Raw genomic sequence first — 23,566 nt, 5'->3', positions numbered from 1 at the left:
ATTTATTAACAGACAAAACTGCACAGTGACTTTCCGAACACCCTGTTATTTAAAGCCTGGCGTGACCAGGTGGTTAGAGCGCTCGACTCGTAATCCTGGGGATCGCAGATTTGAATCTCCGTCATACCAAAACATTCTCACCCTTTGAGCCGCGGGGTCTTTTAAGTTACGGTCAATCACACTCTTCGTTGGTAAAAGAATATCCCAAGAGCTGACGGTGAGTGGTGATGTTTAGCTACCTTTCCTCTGGTGTTACACTGCTAAATTAGGGACGGCTAGCGCAGATGGCCGTCATGTAGATTTGCGCGAAATTAAAAACGAAAATAATAATCAGTGATGTCGAGAAACCCACTTGTTGAGAAATTTATATGCAAAAACGGCTCGTTTGGGTTGAGAAAATATTTTACATAGAAGAGCGAACAACGTTTCGACCTTCTTCGGTCATCGTCAGAAAAAGACATCAACATGACAAACCGTTGACTGACCTCATAATTAACAGATCCGACGGACAATTAAACACAGACGAGATACATCTACTTAACAAAGGACTCAACTTCGCAATAGCACCTAGGTACATTCCAACCATAGAAATCAAAACATGTTTAGAAGACTTAGCCAGGAGACTTGTGATACTTTCTACAGAGAAGAAAAACAAGGAAACAACCAAACACAACCAACATAAAGAAGACAACTTAGATAATTTTATTGACATCCAACAGCCAAACTTCCCAGGTAAAATTACAAATTTATATTTTCCAGAAACACCTAAAAACAACATCTTAAACGATTTTTTCAAAGAATTTTCTCACAAAACCATCAACATAATTTCACAAAACAGAAAACTAAAAACAACCTTACAAAAGAGACATTAATTCCATTAAAACCTAAAACAAGACAAAAACATAAAAATTCTAAAAGCAGATAAAGGTAACGCTATAGTCATAATGAACATGAATGAATACATTCAAAAAATGAATAACATCTTATCAGACACGAACAAATTACTACTACAAATGAAAAAAGCCAACACAATTTCACAAACACTTTATTCCTACCTACGTAAAACCGACTCACGCACACCGCAAATATACGGCATCCCCAAACCTCATAAACCAGATTGTCCATTACGACCAATAATGTCCACATATGAATCGTTTAATTACAATCTTGGTAAATACATAGCATGGGCATTCTCTAAATATGTAACATCAGCCAGCTCATTCATCAAAGACTCTTTTAATTTCAAGTCTAATCTAAATCAACTTAATCATAAAGCCTTAATGGCCAGTTTCGATGTTATATCCCTCTTTACAGAAGTTCCAACCGCTGAAGCCTGCAAGATAGCCTTAGAACTCTATATCCGAGACCCTAACCCAACTATAGAAATTCCCAGTAACCAGTTAGCAACCCTCATAGAATTCACCACGATAAAGACCAACTTCATGTTCAACAACCAAAACTATATACAAACAAATGGCCTAAGCATGGGCAACCCAGTATCACCAGTTCTAGCCAATATTTTTATGACACAAGTTGAAACACAAGCAATTAACACAGCATTACATCCACCACTATACTGGTACAGATATGTAGATGACACGGTTGCGGGATTCAAATCTACAGAACACATACTTAATTTTTTCAATCACATTAACTCTATACATCCCAACATTAACTTCACATGTGAACAGGAAGAAAGCAATCAAATATCATTTCTTAACCTCAAAATTACAAGAACTGACACACAATTCAAAACGGAAATCCACCGAAAAATCACCCATACTGGACTATACATTCCTTGGGACTCAGCACGTGAAACAAAACAAAAACTCAACATACTAAGAAACCAAATAACAGCCATAAAACTATCCTCACCAGATAAAATTAATGACGAATTAGACAAAATAAAACAATACTTCATCAACATCAATAAGTTTCCTCCACAAACCGTAGAAAACATTATACGCACACACCGAGACAAAAAGCAAAATCAACCAACTAAAGTAAATACAGCTCACGAATCAAAAAACCACGAAACCATATACTGCTGTATACCATATATTCCTGACATTAGCAAACAAATAACCAAAATTTGGCAAAAATTAGTAACAAAATATGACATTCCAGTTAATACCAAATTTATTCAAAAACCAGGCACAAAATTTGAGGTCTATACTATGTAAAAACTACACTGACAAACACCACACCAACATTATTTATAAAATACAATGTGATAACTGCCACGACTTCTATATTGGAGAAACAAGTAGAAAAATGGAAACCAGATTCAAAGAACATAAAAAGTCACCTTCACACGTTTTCGAACACTGCAAGTCAAATAAACACAACATAACCATAGAAAACACTTAAATACTAAATAAAGAAACAAACATAAACAAACGCAAAATTAAAGAAGCCTTACTTATACAACAACTCAAGCCCAAAATAAACCAATACAAAGGAACGCCTTTATACCTATATTAATATAATAAAATAAATAAAATTATATTCAAACATCTAATACCGCCCTCTACATTTCGACACACAGTTACACAACCCCTTCAAACATGTGGTCAGCTTCCGGTCAGTTACCTCTTTCTTTGTGAACCTGACGATGACCGAAGAAGGTCGAAACGTTGTTCGCTCTTCTATGTAAAATATTTTCTCAACCCAAACGAGCCGTTTTTGCACATAAATTACAAACGAAAAAAAACTTACTAATAAACATTTTTTTTTGTTATTGATCTTAACTGCCCGCGTGTAACCGGGTGAGCACCTAGCGGCAGAATAAGGAACTACATTTGTGTGGAATGATATGAATCATTTAGAATTAGACTCGTTTGTTGAGGCTTTTCAGTTCATCCTTATAGCCTGCAAGCACTAATACTGCATTGCAGTGTTTCAACAGTCAACACTCGTGCATTTAATACAGCATGTAGGAATAAATCGATAAAACATCACCAGCAGAATAATCAGTAAAACACGTGCCTCAATATTTAGGAGGCCCCCGCTAGTACAGCGGTATGTCTTCGGATTTACAACGCTAAAATCAGGGGCTCGATTCCCCTCGGTGGGCTGAGCAGATAGCCCTTTGTGGTTTTACTATATGAAAAACACACACACACAATATTTAGGCACTGTGTCCCTGAAACTGTGATATTTGTATCTGTACATCCATCAGTATAACTGTTTATCTAGCTATTTCGTTATAACTCACAATATTCTATTTTACTCTAAAGTTATATAGTATTAAAAATAATTATTGTATGGAAAAAACGTATTTTTAAATATGTTCAATAATGAAAAAAAATTGAATCCCCCTCTTCAGCGGAGTTACAACGATAAAAACTGAGTTTCGATACCCGTGGTGGAAGAACACAGATAGCCCATTGTTTGTGGTTGACTACAGACAAACGTATTAGAACCAATGCGTCAGTACTTTAAAATATTTCTTAAGTTAGATAAACAACTCGTTAATTTATTTTGAGTCTGTACAAGTAAACACGTGACATGGATTTTTCTGGGTTCATTACTTTTCGTTCTACGCTGTGAATCAGCAAGTCTGCGTACTCGTATTACGCCGATTTATACAGATGTCATTGGTATAACTTTAAGTGTATTTAACATAGAATACTATGGTATTCTTAAAACCTTCTTAACACTTGATAATATGGTACGAAGTTACAGGCTACGTTGAAAGGGAAGACTATTTTCGGTATTGGTTTTATAGTTACAGGCTACGTTGAAAGGGAAGACTATTTTTGGTATTGGTTTTATAGTTACAGGCTACGTTGAAAGGGAAGACTATTTTATATTCTAAAGACAGCTTGTATGGGTATTAAACATTCAATTCATATGAAGCACAGAACAACGTTTCGACCTCCTCAAGTCGAGAAGTTATTCTGTACTTTGTTCAAGTTTTTAAAACCTATACTATCCGACTTTAGAATAAATTTTTCCTACATGGGTTTCTCGTCATTATGAAACATCATTTTAATATTGATTGGATATTTATAAAATACGTGAACCATTTCAAAAACACCCACGCTTACGAAGTCAGTCCTAACTACTGCTAAACTTTTAATTAAAAGGCTCGTGTGCTTATGGGCACGTGCCCTTTTAAGCACACGTTTTATGAACATTGTTCTAACTTCGATGGTGCACTTTTGAAACAGTAACATGTTAATGGTAATGTGGTTCATAAGATTTGGGTGCAGCGGTAAATCTACGGACTTAGAAAGCTAAGATTAAGGGTTCGATTCGTTTTGGTAGACGCAGCAGATAGCTCATATGTGGCACAGAGAGATGCGTTTGAAACCTTGGGTCTTATATTTTTAGCATAAAAGTACTTTTTTTCGTTTTAGGAACACGAATTGGCTTATTCCAAAATAGTATTTGAAGCATTTTACGTCGGCTTGTGTTTTGTATTATGGTATTTTCAGCTCATACTAATAACAATAACTAGGATATCCTAAATAATAAAGTATCGCATGTCTCAGTATATAACAAGAAACACATGTGTGTATATGTACGTATAATTACGTGTAGACGTAACACGTTGCATAACACTGTAATTGGAATGTATCAACAGAAAGGTCAAAAACACGTTTTTCGGCGACTTTCACTTTTCTTTATATAAGATCTTGGCGCCGACCTCCTTTTGTTGTTTTGTTTTTTTTATTTCATCCAATCAGTAGATTTTTCCTAGATAGCAGATGCCAAGCGAGACGCCGAGCTGGTTTCACTCTCTGGATAGCCTTGCTGAGGGTGAACGTCCGCTTGCTTAAGAAGAAATTAAAAAAAAAAAAAAAACAACCTACAAGAAGTCGCCCGGGTAACTAAGTCTGACTGCCTGGCGTGATGCTAGGATCGGCAAGCCCACGTGCTTATGTAGCTCAGCAATTATAAAAGTAGTTTATAACGTCTTGGAGCCAGCTCGCGATGAGCATAGCGTGCCTCGCGCAAATCGAAACTATTTCCCGTCATTCGTATTAAAAATTATGGAAACTTGTAATATTAAAAAGCTTTTTGAATTGTCTTCGTGGGTGCGTGGGAGGGCGTAGCTGTGGCGTATGCATATACTTGTATTTATGTATCTATGTCTGTGTGAAAGATGGAATCCAGCAAATCCTTACATATAGGAATCATTTGCACTTAGTATTATACCTATTTTCAACCAAACAAACACTGCAGTGATGTAATAAAAACAACCACTTAGAAACACGAGTCCCGTAGTTAGTTATCGATAACATTCCATACTGAAAATGCTAAAATCTGAGGTCCGATTCCCTCTGGTGGAAAGTGCATCTTTTTGCTAAAGGAAGGAAAAAAGACGTAGAAACACGAAAACCGATATTTAAAACCATGATGTTATATTTAAACTTGTATCGAAGTAGTTTTTGTTTGTAAAACTTTTTTTTTTTTTACAAACAGTTTAAGCGTATTGTGTTAACTTTTTTCCAATGCTGAAGGACGAAAGACATGGTTCTATTAAACAGAATTCACTTATAGTACTAGCAAGATTGGAATGAAGGACGAAAGACATGGTTCTATTAAACAGAATTCACTTATAGAACCAGCAAGATTGGAATGAAGGACGAAAGACATGGTTCTATTAAACAGAATTCACTTATAGAACCAGCAAGATTGGAATGAAGGACGAAAGACATGGTTCTATTAAACAGAATTCACTTATAGTACCAGCAAGATTGGAATGAAGGACGAAAGACATGGTTCTATTAAACAGAATTCACTTATAGTACTAGCAAGATTGGAATGAAGGACGAAAGACATGGTTCTATTAAACAGAATTCACTTATAGAACCAGCAAGATTGGAATGAAGGACGAAAGACATGGTTCTATTAAACAGAATTCACTTATAGTACTAGCAAGATTGGAATGAAGGACGAAAGACATGGTTCTATTAAACAGAATTCACTTACAGAACCAGCATGATTGGAATGAAAGACGAAACTTACACACAACTTGATTAACCATCATTAATTTGCTCACAATGTTCAGCACCAGAAAGACTGTAACGAAACACGAAGTGTGCACAATAAGTGAGGTTCACTTTGTCACATTATTTACTACCGGAAGGACGAAACTTACGCATCATGTGAAATGTGGTAAATAGATGCATGGTAGTTTTAACGTGTTAAATTCATTATAACATATAAACATTTACACTGTGAGTGTTATCCTTAGGACATGTTTTGAGTTTTTATTCACGGTTCTGATTCAGAATGGCCCATTGGTTTATAGAACTTGAACCTTGGAAGTTGCTCAGAATATTTAGTAATATGTTCACATCATTGATATTTTTGATGATGGATTATGATGGATATATATACATACATACATACCGTGACACTTTTGGGGTGGATGAATCAAGAGGGAATCCTCAGTAGCTGCGGCACTTGAAAATAGTATAGGTAGGATTAGAGTAAATTAATCTACGAGACCTTGGGCCTGGTCAAATACATTAATCGAAGTGGGTTGACCATCTGAGTCCAAAGCTATAATTATATTTCCAATCAGTCAAGAAATTATCCAGTTGTGAGCTAAACTTTCTTCACACACACAAAAAAAAAACAACAACAACAAAATCGATCCATTCTAACGGCCACGGCTAAAAACAAAATGGTGCTTTCTCAAGTGTTTGTGACTAGGACAGTTACGTTACGTGTAATTATCAGATATATAGCTTCAGATTTTAACGTTAGGTTGTAAAAGAACTGACATTTGTGGATACGGCCCCGCCATGGCCAGGTGGTTAAGGCACTCGACTCGTAATCCGAGGATACCGGGTTCGAATACCCATCGCCAAACGTGCTCGCCCTTTCAGCTGTGGGACGTTATAATGTTACGGTCAATCCCACTATTTGTTGGTAAAAGAGTAACCAACAGTTGGCGGTGGATGGTGATGACTATTTGCCTTCCCTCTAGTCTTACACTACTCAATTAGGGACAGCTAGCGCAGATAACCCTCGTGTAGCTTTGCGCGAAATTCAAATCAAACCATTTATGCATACAGAATATGTGCATGCATGCGTAGAGTTAATTTCCCGAAGCCCTAGTTTTATAATGAAGGTGCACATTAATGTTATTGTATTGACGCTTGTTAAGCCTGGTAGGTGGAAGAAATACGAACATTATAGATGTATAGACAAATACCTCATAAAACACACTCGCGACAACAATTTTTTTTTTTTTTGTCGTTCATGCGCGGCCCGGCATGGCCAAGTGGTTAAGGCACTCGACTCGTAATCTAAGGGTCGCGGGTTCAAATCCCCGTCATACCAAACATGCTCGCCCTTTCAGCCGTGGGGGTGTTATAAGTGACGGCCAGTTCCATTATTCGTCGATAAAAGAGTAGTCCAAGTGTTGGCGGTGGGTGGTTGATAACTAGCTGCCTTCCCTCTAGTCTTACACCTGCTACTGAAGATAAAATATCTGAATTTATCGTACCTAAACTGCATTCATTGTTTTTAAACCTTGGAATAATGAAGGATATTGAGTAATATTGTATCGCTTCCTTATCTTGTATATGTTTGTTTGTCATCTGTTCTCCTGTTTCTAAACACCATCTACAACACTGGAATCGCGAACCACGAAGAGATTGACTTACACAGTGAAATGAAGCAACAAGTAACTGGTAGACGCATGAATAATTGGTTATGCTTGTTTTGTTTTGAATTTCGCGCAAACCTACACGAGGGCTATCTGTAAACCAAACCAATTATTCATGCGTCTATCAGTTACTTGAACAAGTTGTTTCATTTAACTGTGTTAGTCGATCTCCTGGTGGTTCGTGATTCCAGTGTTGTAAATGGTGCTTTGAAATAGGAAGACAGAGACAAACTAACATATACACGATAAAGAAACGATACAATAATGCTCGATATCCTTCGTTATTTCAAGGTTTAAAAACAATAAATTCAGATATTTTCTCTTCAGTAGCAAGATTTTCATATGTCTATCTAATGCACCAGTGTTAAATACCATTTCTGCTTGGGCTTGGCGTCGCCTGGTGGTTAGGGCGCTCGACTTGCAGTCCGAGGGTCGAAGGTTTAAATTCCAGTTAGCAAACATGCTCGCCCTTTTAGCCGTGGAAGCGTTGAAATGTGACAGTCAAACCCACTATTTGTTGGTAAAAGAGTAACCCTAAGAGTTGGTAGTGGGTGGTGTTGAATAGTTGCCTTCCCTGTAGTCTATCACTGCTAAAGTAGAGACATCTTGCAGAAATATCCCTCGTGTAACTTTGCGCGAAATTAAAACCAAACTATTTATGCTCACTTAACATAAGATGTACGTTAAACAAGCTAGTGGTAGAGGGTGCTACGATAGTTCACACAGTTATAATATTACAATATTCATTATTACATCGCCAAATATTATGTACAAGTGTTAAAAACTCAATATGTATATACTTAAAACACAAAATATATATAATGTGAAATAATGAGGGTATCTTGGTAGGAAGAGGTAGCAGTAGGTGTGCTTGTTGTTGCCCGTTTTCAAGACTCGGAAGTCTCTTATGGACCGATTTTGAAATGTCATTGATCAAAGTAGAAAGTTGGTGTCAATCTAGAAATAGCTCTTTTTATCAGCCTTATGGTGGTTATAGGAGTAGAATTTCCAGCTGAGTTTATGTAGCATTGCAGTGGTGAAATGCTAATGTACTCTATGGGTTATTTTAGACGTTTGTGTGCTCTCCTCTCTCATCTATGTGTGTATGATGTGTAATAGAAAATTAATACAGTATTTTTAAAATGAAGTGGCGCTATCTATGGATCTAATTAATTAACTTAAGTCAAAGATAATGAATGCTCAATAACAGCAATAATGGAGATGAGGTGGAAGGGGTGTGTGAGCCCCACATTAACATGCCCTTAGTTCCAAGCTATCACTCCACAAAGTTTGGTTAAGATTAGTCAAGCGACCCAGGATTAAATAGATAACGAACAGACAGATGGCCGAATTTTTGTGCTTCTGTATACACATAGATAAAAACGTTAGCTCGTATTGGATATAAAATGCAGGATGACTGTAATTGTGATATGCTAAAATCATCCATTAACAATTTGGTGATGGCGAAGAATATTGTTTTCGGTTAAAGAAACCTGAACCAAATAAATCGAAAAACAATTATAATGTTACATCAGAAGACCATTGTGTATTTGTAACGTTATCATATTACATCAGAAGACCATTGTGTATTTGTAACGTTATCATATTACGTCAGAAGACCATTGTGTATTTTATAATATTACGTCAGAAGACCGTTGTGTATTTTATAATATTACGTCAGAAGACCGTTGTGTATTTTATAATATTACGTCAGAAGACCGTTGTGTATTTTATAATATTACGTCAGAAGACCGTTGTGTATTTTATAATATTACGTCAGAAGACCGTTGTGTATTTTATAATATTACGTCAGAAGACCGTTGTGTATTTTATATTACGTCAGAAGACCATTGTGTATTTTATAATATTACGTCAGAAGACCACTGTGTATTTGTAACATTCAAAATACTTAAGTGAAATTATTTCAGAGACATTTTTCTTTCCATCTTTGTCATAAGGCCGTTTAATATTCACCGAAAGATGGCAGCATTGTGTATGTAAAGATGTGTGTCTTTTGGAGCAGAGTTAATTAATTCTTCGGAAATGAAAACGTTTTACTTGACTCGTAAGCTCGGCTGATAAATGGGAAATGAAAGTTTGTAATAATACAGCTGTGGTAGCCACAGAAATTTTACAAATCTTCTAGGGAGAAAGAAACTTGCCATGTTCATTGAACCTGAATGGAAAAGGCTTGACATGGCGGTCTATTGATGTTTTGTGAAAGCTATTTCATGTGAAAATAACGCAATCTCGCATGTACACAGTGAGATAATATATATATTCTATTATTACGTATTATATTAGGGCTTAATTTGTCGATTTGTACGTGTGTCGAAATACTCCATTCTTTAGAATATAGAGACCAATCAGTTTATTGGCTACAATAACTTAACAAAAGTTCAAACATAAATGGTTATGTTTGCTATTATACCGGGAATGAACTCCATTGAGATTAACGGAAAACAGTATCACAGCACAGACTTTGGCACATAGTTAACATGAATGGTTTTTACACCTTCTTTTAAATTTTAAAGGAACCCTCGTCACTCTCGGAACCCCAGTGGCACAGCGGTATGTATTGCGGACTTACAACGCTCTAAACCGGGTTTCGATACTCGTGGTGGGCAGAGCACAAGTAACTTATTGCATGGATTTGTGCTTAACTTCAACCGATCAAACCGCAGTTGAAATTTTACAAAATACAAACGCAGATCCGTTTTTGAACCATGCCAGTTTTCCGGTGGGAAAGCAGTTAATTAGCGGCCTTACAACGCTAAAATCTGGGGGTTCGAATCCCCACAGTGACACGTCAGTTTTCATGTAAAAGTGTTTATCCAGCCTTCACAGCTCCAAGGTTCCTTTGACCACCACAAGGGGGCTCAAACTTTAAAAAAAAAATCGAATTCTGGATATATAATATGTTTTAAATGGCTTTTGTTTATCTCTTACAATTTTAGATTTTCAGTTAATTTAATTCAGTGAAATCAACAGTCCCCACGTTCTGTCAAAAACAAACAAAAACACGTAATTTATATTCTGGATGGGAAATCAAAGATCTGAACCAACGTGTAAAATTTTATATTCTCTACAATTGCATAAGAACTCCATAAATCTTACTGTTACAGCCAGATACTAAAATAATGTTTTTCTAGTCGTAAACACTCCGGGAACCAGCTGTTTTTATTGTTTTATGAACAGTAGCCCATAGAATTTTAGAGCGGTGTATCGAAAGTATTGCGTATTTAAAAATAACTCAAACCACGTGATTGCTAACTACCATTGTATAAATAATTAAATATTTCTATAAATGTAGGAGGATTGCCAGGTGTCACTGCGTAAAAACAACAAAAGTCGAGTGATTGCTAGCTGCCACTTGTGTGTGGTCTCAAATGGTATGTCGGTGTCACTCCGTAATAAAAAAAAAAAAATCGTATTCACTGAAATTAAGTACGACTTAACCGTAGTGGTCATGTTTATGTTCTGTAAGAAAAAGAAACACAAACAACAAATATACACATAGATAAATAAAGTTTTCGCAAGCAGTCAATAGTTACATGTGTCTAGAGACGTTCAGAGAGGTCTGGGCTACTCTATGTTTTGAGGACCCTGGTTATAAAAAAAATAGATATATGGTGACACGAAAACAAAGTACGACAATCGTTAGCCCTAAATAAAAGTGAATCATAATTTGAGTATATAATGTGCAGCTCTAAGCTTGAGTGTGTGTCAAATTTTGGTCTGATTGGGAGACGCATAAAAACAGGTCGCGAAAACTTGACATATGCAAAAAGAAAGAAAAATAACAGGTTTATAAATTTGAGCCCTGGACAAATACATTCTTGTCCCACCACCTCTAATGGCGCTAGTTGTTTCTTTTCTTTTCCAGTTATCGTTCTTAATACCTTATTTGGATGTGTACACGCTACTGTAACTCCAGTCTTCTTTGCCAGTTGGTTTAATGGATTAATTCTGTTTGGTTTCGAATCTAGGAAACGAGAAGACATGCTCACACGTGATTATTTCAACACGTCATAGTAAGATACAAGCTAATAAGCTGTCTAAGTAACTAGATTACTCATTTGAATGCAATCGCATTACACAAAACATGTTTTCGTCCATAAATCATTTACCAAATATATATATATATTTCTACCATGAAGGCGTGGCATACTACTTAGAGTTGTACGTGTGTTTCACAGATCGAAGTGAGAAAATGTAGATCCATTAACGACCGTGGGTCAGGGGCTCGTCCTGGAAGCTTTTGGGTTCTAGATTAAAGTTTGTGTCTTCCTTTTGCTTTTCCTGGGATTTATTTTTCTAATTGTGATGGATTTTCACCGTGGCAGGTTTAAAAGGGTATTTATCACGTGGTAAGAGAGGACAATGGATTCTTTGTGCTGTACTTGTGCCTGCAGATTTAACACCGAATACACAGCTGTAAGGTTGAAGACCATCCCCAGTTTTGGTTGTATATTCTTCTCGGTGGAGAAAACTTTTAAGCTATAAAAAATATTCTGTTACCTGTTACTAAATGTTTAATTGCACTTTATCTTTCTTATAAGTGTATTCTACAGGGTGTTCGGAAAGTCACTGTGCACTTATATATTTATTAACACGCATGTTTCAATATAGAATACAGAAGGTAAATATGAATGACAATTATAAACAATGTTGAAAGTGACCCCCGTTGACATCAGTACAGGCCTGGATCCTTCTTATTTTGTTTCTAAACACCGCTATCAGTTGCTGGCTTGAAATAGACTGAATAAAATATTATTACAAAATTGTACAGTGACTTTCCGAACGCCCTCTAGTAACTTGACTTGGTGTATGAAACTTCTCGTTTCTGGCAAGTCCTCTGGGTAAAGTTGTTACAAAAAGATAACGTAAGTTTCAAAATACACCATGCAAGTTAGGGTTAAATCATATGTTAATTAACAGCTGTGAGCGATGTAGGTTAAAATATCTTGCCTTTGACCTTTCAAGAACATCGACCAGAAAGAAGGTCGAAACGTTGTTCGCTCCTCTACGTAAAAAAAATTTTCCCAACCCAAACGAGCCATTTTTACACGTATATCGACCAGAAATCACGTGAAGGAGAAAGTTAGCCTTTTCTTTACTGTCAGTAACTGTTACACATCTGTTCCTTCTATTTTTTGGGGGTGGGATGATTATAGAGATAACAGTTGGTGGAGAAAGTGGAGGTAATTTCATGCGCGCACTTTTCCTGATGACGTAAGCCTTTTGTGCCAGTCTTCGTTTTTCCGCCTCCTAGTGGTGATATATATCTTTGTAAAAAATATTTGTTTTTCTGTTTCTCCCCCCTCTTCAATCGGAGTTGTGCATTACCATGTTGATTTTTGACTTTTCGTGTGATTGGCTCTGCATTTTGAAAACTCACCTGTTTCATACGTTTTCCACATGAAGTGTTTCTCAAAGTGTCAGGTCGCGTTCTTCTTTTATTTTCTCTTTAAGACACTTTGCTCACCTTAACAACAAATGTCAGTAATAAACTTGGCGTATCGTACAGCCATTTAGTTTAAGCCTAACTATCTCGTGTTATCATTCATTTGTGCTTGGTGCATAGACGTAGAATAGTGGTTCTTATTCTATGAGGCGGGATGCGACGTTTTAAGAGGGGGGTTAAGAATCGCCAGAAAAATATTTCGTCTTTCGTTTGTTTATTTTAAGCCAAGTTTATCATTGACATTTTTTATCAAGGTGAGCAAAGTGTCTTAAAGAGAAAAATAAAAGAAGAACGCGATCTGACACTTTGAGAAACACTTCATGTGGAAAACGTATGAAACAGGTCAGTTTTCGAAATGCAGAACCAATCACGCTCGTGAATATAAGACTGGCACAGAAGGACCGAGATTTTAATTAACGAACAGAACAGAAGAAAAAGATTTGAAAGTCTAAGTAATATTCAAAAGACGTTTTTGTTTTTAAACAAAATCGGTCATTTCCTTAATTCTTACAAAGCATAAAGTATCTCCAGTTGGCTTAGCTGCATGAAATAATAGTTGTGGTTACTGTAGTATATTGTAACTTTTCATTTTATCTTGTTTATCTGAAGCACAATGTGAAACTGATAAGTGTTGACCCAGACAGACACTTAGTCTTCGTTATGGTTGAATAACACTTACGACTTAGCATGGATTGTAACCAGAAGGAAATGTGTTGACCTATATCTAAGTTATCTGCCTAAGCAGATGGAAAATTTATGAAACTAAATACTGCATTCAGTTTCATAAATTTTCCATCTGCTTTTTCAGACCCCAAGTAAGGGGAGGATGGATACCGTGGTAAATCAAGGGGCCCAGAATACCACACAAGTCTATTACCATAAGAAGATAATTCAACCGAGATTATGTCTGACTAAATGTTATTTACATGGCTAATTATATCCAAAGCCTCCTATGTCACGCTCTAATAAGTCGTGCGCGTGTTGAGTTTCAAATTGGTAACATTGAATAATTGTAGACGGTTTTGTTTCCGTCTTGTTTACAAGTGAACTCTTGACTGTTGCCTTAGTTGGCAAAAACCAAAAGATATTTCAAACGATCTGTCGTAAATCCTCTTCAGCCATCTTGTTGTTTTGTTTGTCTGTTGAGTGTGACTTCTGTGAGGTCATACAGGAGGTCACTTAACAACAGCAAAAGAAAGAAAAGAGGAATGTTAAGTTATAAAGTGATAAGGTTTGTATATGACAACTCAAAGTATTACCAGTCTTGAAAATGTTTTAAAAGTTATAATTGTACTTTCTAATTTGTCGTTGTGGGAAGGTGGGCTCGTGCTACGAGTTCACCCTGGAATTGGACAAAATATTGCGTGAGGTCTGATCCTTCTAAAAACCCATAAGTTAAATTAACAGAGAATGTGCTCTGTCTCCATAGCTACATCTTTCATACACAGTGTCCACAAAGCCTTTCGCTCAATACCAGGCCAACTGATATACAATATACACGGTGGCCCGTAAGTACCTACCCATCCATATGTTATAATGTTATATTCAATTAGGCATGTATTATAAATTTGTCTCTTTTTTTTCAGAGAAATATGGTTGATGTAAGCCCATTTACACTTGAAAATGTCTCGCAGAACATGGCGTCGCATAATATTATGCAGCGAGAATGAGGGACAGCACACAGATACAGTGGATACATAATATATATGGATGGGTAGGGACTTGCGGGCCACCTTGTATATAGTTCATAAACTAGTTGACGTGTTTCTCAAAAATCGGACTGTGCGTGGCACGGTGGTTATATCGAGCTGAACTACTGATCCGAGGATTCCTAATTCGAGTTTCGTTGCTGCAAAATCGCACTATGCACTTTGATGGCGTGGATATGTTATAAGAATGATAGTCAGTTACCAATATTTGATAAGTGGTAGCCCAAAGGCTGGCCGAAAGTTCCTGCTTTCCCTCTAATCTAGTAATTCAAAATTAGAGACGGCTTATCCCGGGAGCCCTTGCGTAGTTTTGAGCAAATATTTGTAGCAAATGAAATAATTTAAAAACCATTTAATAAAAGATATATTATTATAACAGAAACTCATTTTTACATATTATATGTATGTGTACATGCCCATTGTTTATATGAAATCGTTTACGTTGGGAAGTTTGGGTGCTCGTGGAAATAAACCGTTTAATTGTAGCGGTAATATTACATCTAGAGAGCGTTCTTAGTATTAATTAATGAACACAAAAGATAATTTGTGTTCATCTCTAAAGCCGGCACGTGAAATAAATAAATAGTGATGATAAGATGAGATCAGTTTATTTTCTGGTTTCTAATCACAGTAAAATAATAGATAAGAACTGATCAATCATTTCTCTATTTGCCACGTCCAAACGTTTAGACGATTCGTGATAACAAGAAAACCCACTTGTAGAGAAATATTATATATTTAAAAACGGCTGGTATGGGTAGAGAAAGCACTAGTAGAGGAGCGAGCAACGTTTCGCTCCTCTATTAGTGTTTTGTCTACCCATACCAGCCGTTTTTAAATATATAAAACATAACAACTCACCAAAAATGTTTTTTATGTGTTGTGAATCTGCTTCTAGTTCGTAAGTAAAATAATGCGTGCTAGATTCTTCAAAACTATAGTTTTATAGAATGTCAAATCAAAGTAAAAACGTTTTAGAGACATTTAAAAACAGTATATTTTCGGTAAGTGGGGATAAGTTCGGTATTAAGTTTGTGTGTATGTATTCTCGAAACGACTGGTTTGAGTATTAGAACTTTAGTTAAAGTACAGAAAGTTCCGACCTCGATAACACTACGAAATGAAGCTTTATTTACCTCACAGTTACGTAATAATGGCATTGCCATCTACTGTTAGAAAATCACACTATTTAAATTTTCTTCGTACACTAAGGATGTGGATGTTATATGACATTTACACTTCATAATTGTTCGGTTCAGAATACATTAATTTTTTTTTATATATATATATATAAGTATGTTCAACAACCACATTAAATTCTCGTGTAGTTGAATGCGGTGGATTCGTTTATAAATATCGCTGATTAAGTAACTAATTGTTTTAACTATAATAAGTACAAGCGTAGGTTTCGTGAATATACGTATGTCCTTACAGAGATTCTTTTCTGGATATTTCAAGTCGTAAAATTATTAAAAATTATCACAATTTTTGTTGGATTACCAGTTTTTTCTTATTTTACCCTCTGATATTTAATAGAAAAATGTTTGTTGTTAAACTCAAACTAACTACACAATGGGCTATAAGTGCTGTACCCACCACGAATACATAAATTTTAGTATTATAAGCCCCCACATAAGGGCTGAGCCATTGACAGGGGGAGCATGCGCAGAGAGAGAAGGTAATAGAAAAGTAACATACAAGTGGTTTCTTTGATAAATGAGCACACACACACACACACACAAACATAACTTTGGAAAGGTAGCAAAGAAAAGGAATTGTAGTGACGTACAGGTCCATTTTGGGTATGCTATAGTAGTGATAGTCAGTTCTCACTATTTGATTGGAATAGCCCAAGAACTGGTGATAGATGCAGTTGACTAGCTACCTTTCCTTTGGCCTTTGTGCAGGTTTACCAAAATTTCCAAGACAAATTAACTTAATAATACTGTGTATAAGTGAATTATTTTCATAGTTTGTGAATAACTGATAAAAACTTGTATTGTAAAGTCGTGTATATTAGGTTTGAACTAATTGTCTTATGGTGGAGAAACAACATAGTAAGTAATACATCAAGAAAACTACAAACATAAAATTAGTAGCTTGAAAAAAAACTTACAAAAAATAAATTGACCATGTTTGTCACAGACAATTTAAGTCTTCCCCCAATTTAAAAATCTAGCTCAAACCAGTTATGTACTCCCCTTTTGTTTTAAAATCCTGATTTCACTTTAAATATTATTACATACATTTATTTAAATTGACCATTGTTTAAATATTAAAAGGGTCTGGTTGTTAGAGCACTTGACTCATGATCTGCGAGTAACAGGCTTGAAGTGCTTCAGTGAACATGCTTACCCTTCAAGTCATGGGGGCATCATAATGTGTCACTGATAAAAAGAGTAGCCCAAGAGTTGGAATTGGGTGGTGTCAACTAGTTACATTCCCAATAATCTGTCATTTCTAAATTCAGGATGGCTAGCCCTCAAGAAACTATGCACAAGCATCATCAAATAAACAACCAATATTAAAATGTGATTATAAGAATTAATTAAGTAGGTGTAAAGTATTCTGTCTGAAGATGAGACTAAACTCTGGTTTCTCGGGACACACTGAGCAACGTTTTGTTACTCTTTACCCCAAATAAAAGACTTTGTTATTCAGGTGCTGGTTGAAAGAGATGCAGACTGTAAAAGACTGCGAACAGAAGAACCACCTTATCCATACCCATTTCATTCGGTGTCATGGGACCCAGCCTTAGCCTACTGGTACCATGCTACAACTGGTCCATGGACTACTATGTCTACTTTCAAACCATGGGTATCTGTACCTGCTGTGAGCAGAAGTGAAAACTACCAATTTGGTGCACTGCCTGTGCCGTCATACTTACCGTACGTGAAGGGGAGGTAAGTGGTGGTTTGGTGTGTCACAATGATCACCAAAACCTGATAATGATTTGGACTGAAATATAGGTGATGAGAAGCATTTTTTTTTCTGCCATGAAAGGACCATTAATACTTTAATAAACTCAGATCTTACAAACAGATTCTCTTATTAGCAAAATGGGTAAAAGTTTAAAATTTCTGTTGTAAGAAAAAAAATACTGACCTTAGATGTTCTTTGTTGTTCTGCTGCTTAACATAACAGCACAGTTAATAACAAAATATGCAGAAATTGGCAGTGCCTTTAGCAATTAACATGCCTTGATTGCAAATTCAAGGGTTTGCGTTTTTTTTTTTCACTCTTGCAAAACTGGGCTGTGCACTTTGGTGCTGTGGTTGCACTATAAATGTGGTCACATCCCACTGTGTGACCAGATAAGAAGTTTATACTGTGTGCTGTTGACAATCTGCTTCCCTTTTAGTGTGCTCGTTGCAAAATAAAGAACAGTCATGGCATTGTGGCCCACATTAATGCCCGAGTAGCTTTGAAGGAAAATTCTCAAACATAAACAACATTATACAATGAAACGGACCAATCAGGTATAAAATCATGAAATTCATATCTGAAGAAATTTCTCTCTCTCTTTTTCTTTACACTGCTGGCCAGAATTAGGCAGAATAAAAACTAAGCCTTAAAAATAATTTTACTGAAATAAACTTGAGGTGTGGTGTGACCTTTCTCACTGATTGTGCAAGTTTCGGGCAGAACTGTTTTGGTATTAACTTTTTTAACAGTTTGCTCGACAATTCAAGTTATTTGTTGTTCGTGGTGTTAGGACTTATCATTCTTCTTTTGATGTCGTTCTACAGTTGGTTATTAATTCTTTTTTATTTGTGTCAGTATTTTGTCCCCCTGCTTTCTTAAATATTAATTATTATTAATAATTATTTGTTTATAAATACACCACTAGGACACTTATCTCATAGAATGTACAGTGATGCATTAATTACAATAGTTGTTATTCATTTGTGTGCAGGAATATATTGAGACCTTTCTAAATAATTTGGGCCTTTCCTGTACAAATGCCGTATGGATGACCAGTAGACATTTCTTTATTAATTTTTTTAGGGGCAGTGGTCATATAATGATAATGGTAGTTCACAATATCCTAAGTTGGTATAAGTTTACCTTTTATATTGTACATTTATTATAACTATGTGTTGTGGGTCCTTTTTCAGGGGGGGGGTACAAGTCTGTGTTATATTCATTTGGGTTTAATGTTTGTTGATTGATTATTGGGATGATTAACATGGAGTAATTGGCTTTTTTCCTGGTACTGCTTCATTCTTTATCATGAGCATATCAAATATATTTTCTTTCTTTAGCTACAAGGAGTTTATTTATATTAATTAGAACTTGGTTGGTTTAGAGTGATTTTCAGTTGATTTATAGGCCAAATCTATTCTGTTAAAATGTCCTAAGGTTCATCCTAATGAGAGAGAAAATCCTATTTTGTTCATGAAATAGAAATTGTGTGAAATATGGAATTATTTTACTACAGAGGTGTTGTGTTGTTGAAATATGCACTTTGTTAACTATAAAGTTAATCTGTTACACATGTATTAGCATCTGTTATCTAGAGTTGTGTGGCTCAGTTACTGTAATTTTTGATATGGCAACTAGAAACTGCCCAACATCATACATGGGTTATTTTGTTTTAGGATTTTTGCCCACAGAGGATGAAAAATACCCTGAAATTGGGAACATTTTTACTTTTTGTTTAAATAAACTTTTGGATTTAAATTTAAAGACACAACTATTTAATAAGTTAAATAAATCAATTATTATCTTCCACAAAGAAGGGAAGGCAAGCATTGTCTAACACGGTCCTTTATATAAGTTTTGTAGTTTTAATGGGTTCCCTCAGCAAGTTTCAGTGACAGTTGAAAAATTGTTTACATTTCAAAACAAATGCTATTTGAAGTAAGAGTAGTGACTGCACATGTGTAGTAGTATATTATTATAATTATTTACAGGATTCATTATGAAACATTTTATTATAAAAATGATGATAAAAATCAACTTTTTTCCTAAGAGCTTGATAAACTAAAACTCAGCCTTACTTCACTTCAGGTTTATATATCTGTAAGTAAAATTAAGACCAAATTTTTAAGTACGTAAAATATAATTTATAATATCATCTGCAAAACCATTTCATAGAACTAAAAATAAAAAAAAATGGGAGTTTATTTACTTTAATGAAAATCCATTGATGAGCAGTGAATTATGTTGTCCTGTTCTTATTATAATTAAAAATACAGCGAAGTGTAGAATCTCAGACTTTTCACATTAACAGTTAATGGGATATTGAAAGTTTGGACAACAGAAACATTTAAAAAAATGCTATTTGTAGAGATGAAACTTAACACCTGAAAAAAATAATACTTCTTTACTTTCTTGATTTTGGATTTCTAGTGTGTCATCTTTGTTAGCTCCAGAAGCTCACCTGTTTCAGAGACAAGAGAGGACTTCTCACACTCCAACATCTGAAAGGTAATATATAGTTATAGAATGTTTCATTGGCCTGGTATGGCCAGGTGGTTAAGGCACTCGATTCGTAATCCAGGGGGTAATCCAAGGGTCATGTGTTCAGATTCCTGTCACACCAAACATGCTTGCCCTTTCAGCCATAGGGGCATTATAATGTGATGGTCAGTCCAACTATTCATTGGTAAAAGAGTAGCCCAAGAGTTGGTGGTGGGTGGTGATGACTAGCTGCCTTTCCTCTAGTCTTACATTACTAAATTATGGATGGCTAGTGCAGATAGTCCTCATGTAGCTTTGCAAGAAATTCAAATATAGACAAAATGTTTTATTTAAATGTACCATGATAGACACCAAATTGAATTAAAGTAACAATTATTCAAAGCTATTTAATGATAAGGTGTTATTATTATTATCTACGGCATTAGTTTTCAGTCACTTGTTCATGGTTGAGCCACAACCCATAAAAACACAAGAGAAAAGTGCTGAGATAGATTTAAATTTCATGAAAACATGGCCTGTACAGGTTTGAAGATGACATGAATAGTGTTTTTTCCTTACTTAACTCATTGTAAACTAAATAAACAGACCTCATAACTTTTGTTTTAAAACTTCTTTGCTGACCTGTAGCCACCAATTACAACACCTCTTCACTGTTGTCACTAGCCCAATGATGGTCCATAAAGTGGTTTACAAAGGTTTTATTGCTGTGTAACATTAATTTGTGGTTGAAAAACTGATTCATAAATATATATTATATATTGACTAATTGAACTAATATAGAAAAAATTGTGATTTAGTAGTTTTCATTTCAAAAACATTTGGATTTGTTTCTCTTAACTTAAGATCAGTTCAGTTATGGATTGATCTAAGTATGAAGAGAAAGGTAAATGGAACAGGTGGTAGCAAGGTGTAATGACCATCAGTTTAATTATCTTTGATTTGAAATGACCAGTTGCAAATATGTGCACATACAAACACACTAAAGGTGAACAGATACTTCCCTCTTACTTTCAAATGTGTAATGTGCAAATACAGAAATATCATTTTAAACAGTTATACATTTACAGAACTCGTGTTTAAAGAAATGCATTTCTCTCTCTCTCTCTCTGTCTGTTCACTTTTCTGCTGTGTTCACAGTCATTCGCCAACAACACCAGTTCAAAAACTACAAAATCTTAGCAGTAGAGTTAAGGAAGGTGATACATCAGACAGTTGTGACACGAGTGAGAGAGATTTGAGGAAGAGAAAAATTGCAAAGACAAAGAAGAGCACTCCAGAAACATGGGAATCATCTCCAGTGTCTTTAGAACTGGAAGAAACTTGTAGTTCCAGTGCAGTGTGTGGTAAGTACCAGCTGTATCAGGCTTTGAAAAAAAACAAACAGTTTGTCTGTAAAAAGTTGTTTTGAGTCTTGATTTTAAACACAAAAAATTATAGGCTACTTGGTAAACCTTAGACCTAAGGCCAGAGTGAGAATCTCAAGTTTAGTAACCCTTAAACCTAACAGATGCATGAACTACTTGAAGGCATACTGGGGAACTAGAATTCTTCCAGGGCTACTTATTTTGTTTGTATTTTTATTATTAGAGTTTCATTTTGTCTGGCACAATGTGTGTTTTTGACATCATAATGAAGTGTCTCAAGATAAATAATCTTCAAAAGAATTATCTCTGTTTTTGTGTAGTAAATCTACGTTATGAAAATGTTTGAAGTACTAGCTGTGACTTTACAAACTATCCTTCTCCTAATTTCTAATCTTTGTATGAAGATTTACGGTCTCGTGCATTTTTATTTCTGTCATTTTGGGGATGTATTTTTGTAGTTCTAACTTCATTCTGCAGATGGCACAGTTTGTTTGTGTAAGGAAACTGCAAAACAAATTAAAAGCTGAACACATTACGTTTCCAGCTGAGTTACTTATGTTAACAGCTAGCCTGTTGTTTTCTTTCTTTGTTCAAATTTTTTTAATCACATTTTAGTCATTTTTCTGTATTATAATAAAATTATTTTAATAGCTCTGTTATTACTAATGAAGGCACAAGTATTTTATTATTATTATATCACGTAATAAGTTATTTTAAATTTACACAGCTTAAGAAAATTTAAATGGGAAATTAACTTGTATCAGAATAATGATAAAATGAAAATTGACGTGTACAGTAAATGAAGTCAGTTACAAACTGCATATCTCATTACATTAGGACTTTTGCTTTGTATAGCTTGGCATGGTAAGGTGGTTAGGGAGCTCCACTTGTGATCTGAGGGTTGCAAGATTGAAATCCCCATCTCGCTAAACATGCTTGCCTTTTTTACCTTGGGAGCGTTATAATGTGACAGTCAGTCCCATTATTCACTGCTAAAAGAGTAGCCCAAGAGTTGGCAGTGGATGGTGATGACTAATTGCCTTCCTTTTAGTCTAACACTGCTGAATTTAGGAAGGCTAGCACAGACAGCCCTCGTGCAGCTTTGCACAAAATTCAAAACAAACAAAACTTATTGTTATTGTGGGCCTTTTGATTTATAGTTTCACAAAAATTTATCAGTTCTGTTTTTTGCACAAAAATGTGCATAACACAGAAAGGAAAAAGTGCTGATACAAACACTAAATTTTATCCTATAATAATTGAAAAAGATTCCTCAACTGGTCTTTGAGAGTGTACTACACAGTAATGACTTTCCCTAGATTTCAAAGAAAGAACATATTTCATGTGATGAATTGTGAGTAAAACAAAAAGTTTACATATTGTGAATTAACTTGAACATTTTCATTTCCAGTAGACACAGACTTGACGGAGAAATCTCCGAACATAAAACTTGACCCCAAAGGGGAAATCCTCACATTTGATAAAGATTTGGAGAAACTGGATGAGTTGCTGAAAGCCCACAAGGTTGATGAGACTCTGTCATCTAAAATCAAAACAGAAGTCAAAGTTTTGCTTTTCCATTACAAGAAGCAACTAATGGAATCTTTGGAACAATACAAATTATTGCAGAAGGTATGAAGAGTGTGATTTTATATTGTTTAATATTTTTATATGATTGTAGGTTTTTATGGGTTTTTTTTCTTCATACATATATTGTATTGTGGTCCTATTATTACAAACACCTGTAGACACATCAAAATTGGTTTTAGTGATAAATGCTTATCCAAGTATTAACACAAAAGTAGAGGTTTTAGTTTGACTGGTAGCACTAAACATATGTATTAATTAACTTTCCATTTTGGTCAGTCCTCTCTTTTAAAATCAATTTGTGACAACTTCGATTTTAACACCTGCCTCATGGTCAACAGGAGGGGGGGATCCTTCAAGAAACTCATGATTTAGGGTT

General features: G+C 35.3%; 1 protein-coding gene across 7 annotated transcripts in view; it reads left to right on the top strand.

The window, feature by feature from the left end:
- The window catches only part of LOC143254262 (uncharacterized), an 85,748-nt gene that overhangs the window by 55,679 nt on the left and 6,503 nt on the right, over nt 1-23,566 (top strand). For 6 of the 7 annotated variants that reach the window (XM_076509136.1, XM_076509140.1, XM_076509139.1 and 3 more), the window contains 4 exons: nt 17,471-17,712; nt 20,165-20,242; nt 21,374-21,579; nt 23,012-23,232. In XM_076509136.1, the coding sequence (XP_076365251.1) occupies nt 17,471-17,712; nt 20,165-20,242; nt 21,374-21,579; nt 23,012-23,232 (747 nt within the window). The remainder of the gene's footprint in view (nt 1-17,470; nt 17,713-20,164; nt 20,243-21,373; nt 21,580-23,011; nt 23,233-23,566) is intronic. The other variant, XM_076509141.1, reaches the window with a different exon arrangement.

The sequence above is a fragment of the Tachypleus tridentatus genome, chromosome 6, assembly GCF_004210375.1.
Source record: "Tachypleus tridentatus isolate NWPU-2018 chromosome 6, ASM421037v1, whole genome shotgun sequence".
Classification (NCBI taxonomy): Eukaryota; Metazoa; Arthropoda; class Merostomata; order Xiphosura; family Limulidae; genus Tachypleus; species Tachypleus tridentatus.
The sequence above is the reverse complement of the archived record's forward strand: the minus strand, read 5'-3'. Positions and strand labels throughout refer to the sequence as shown.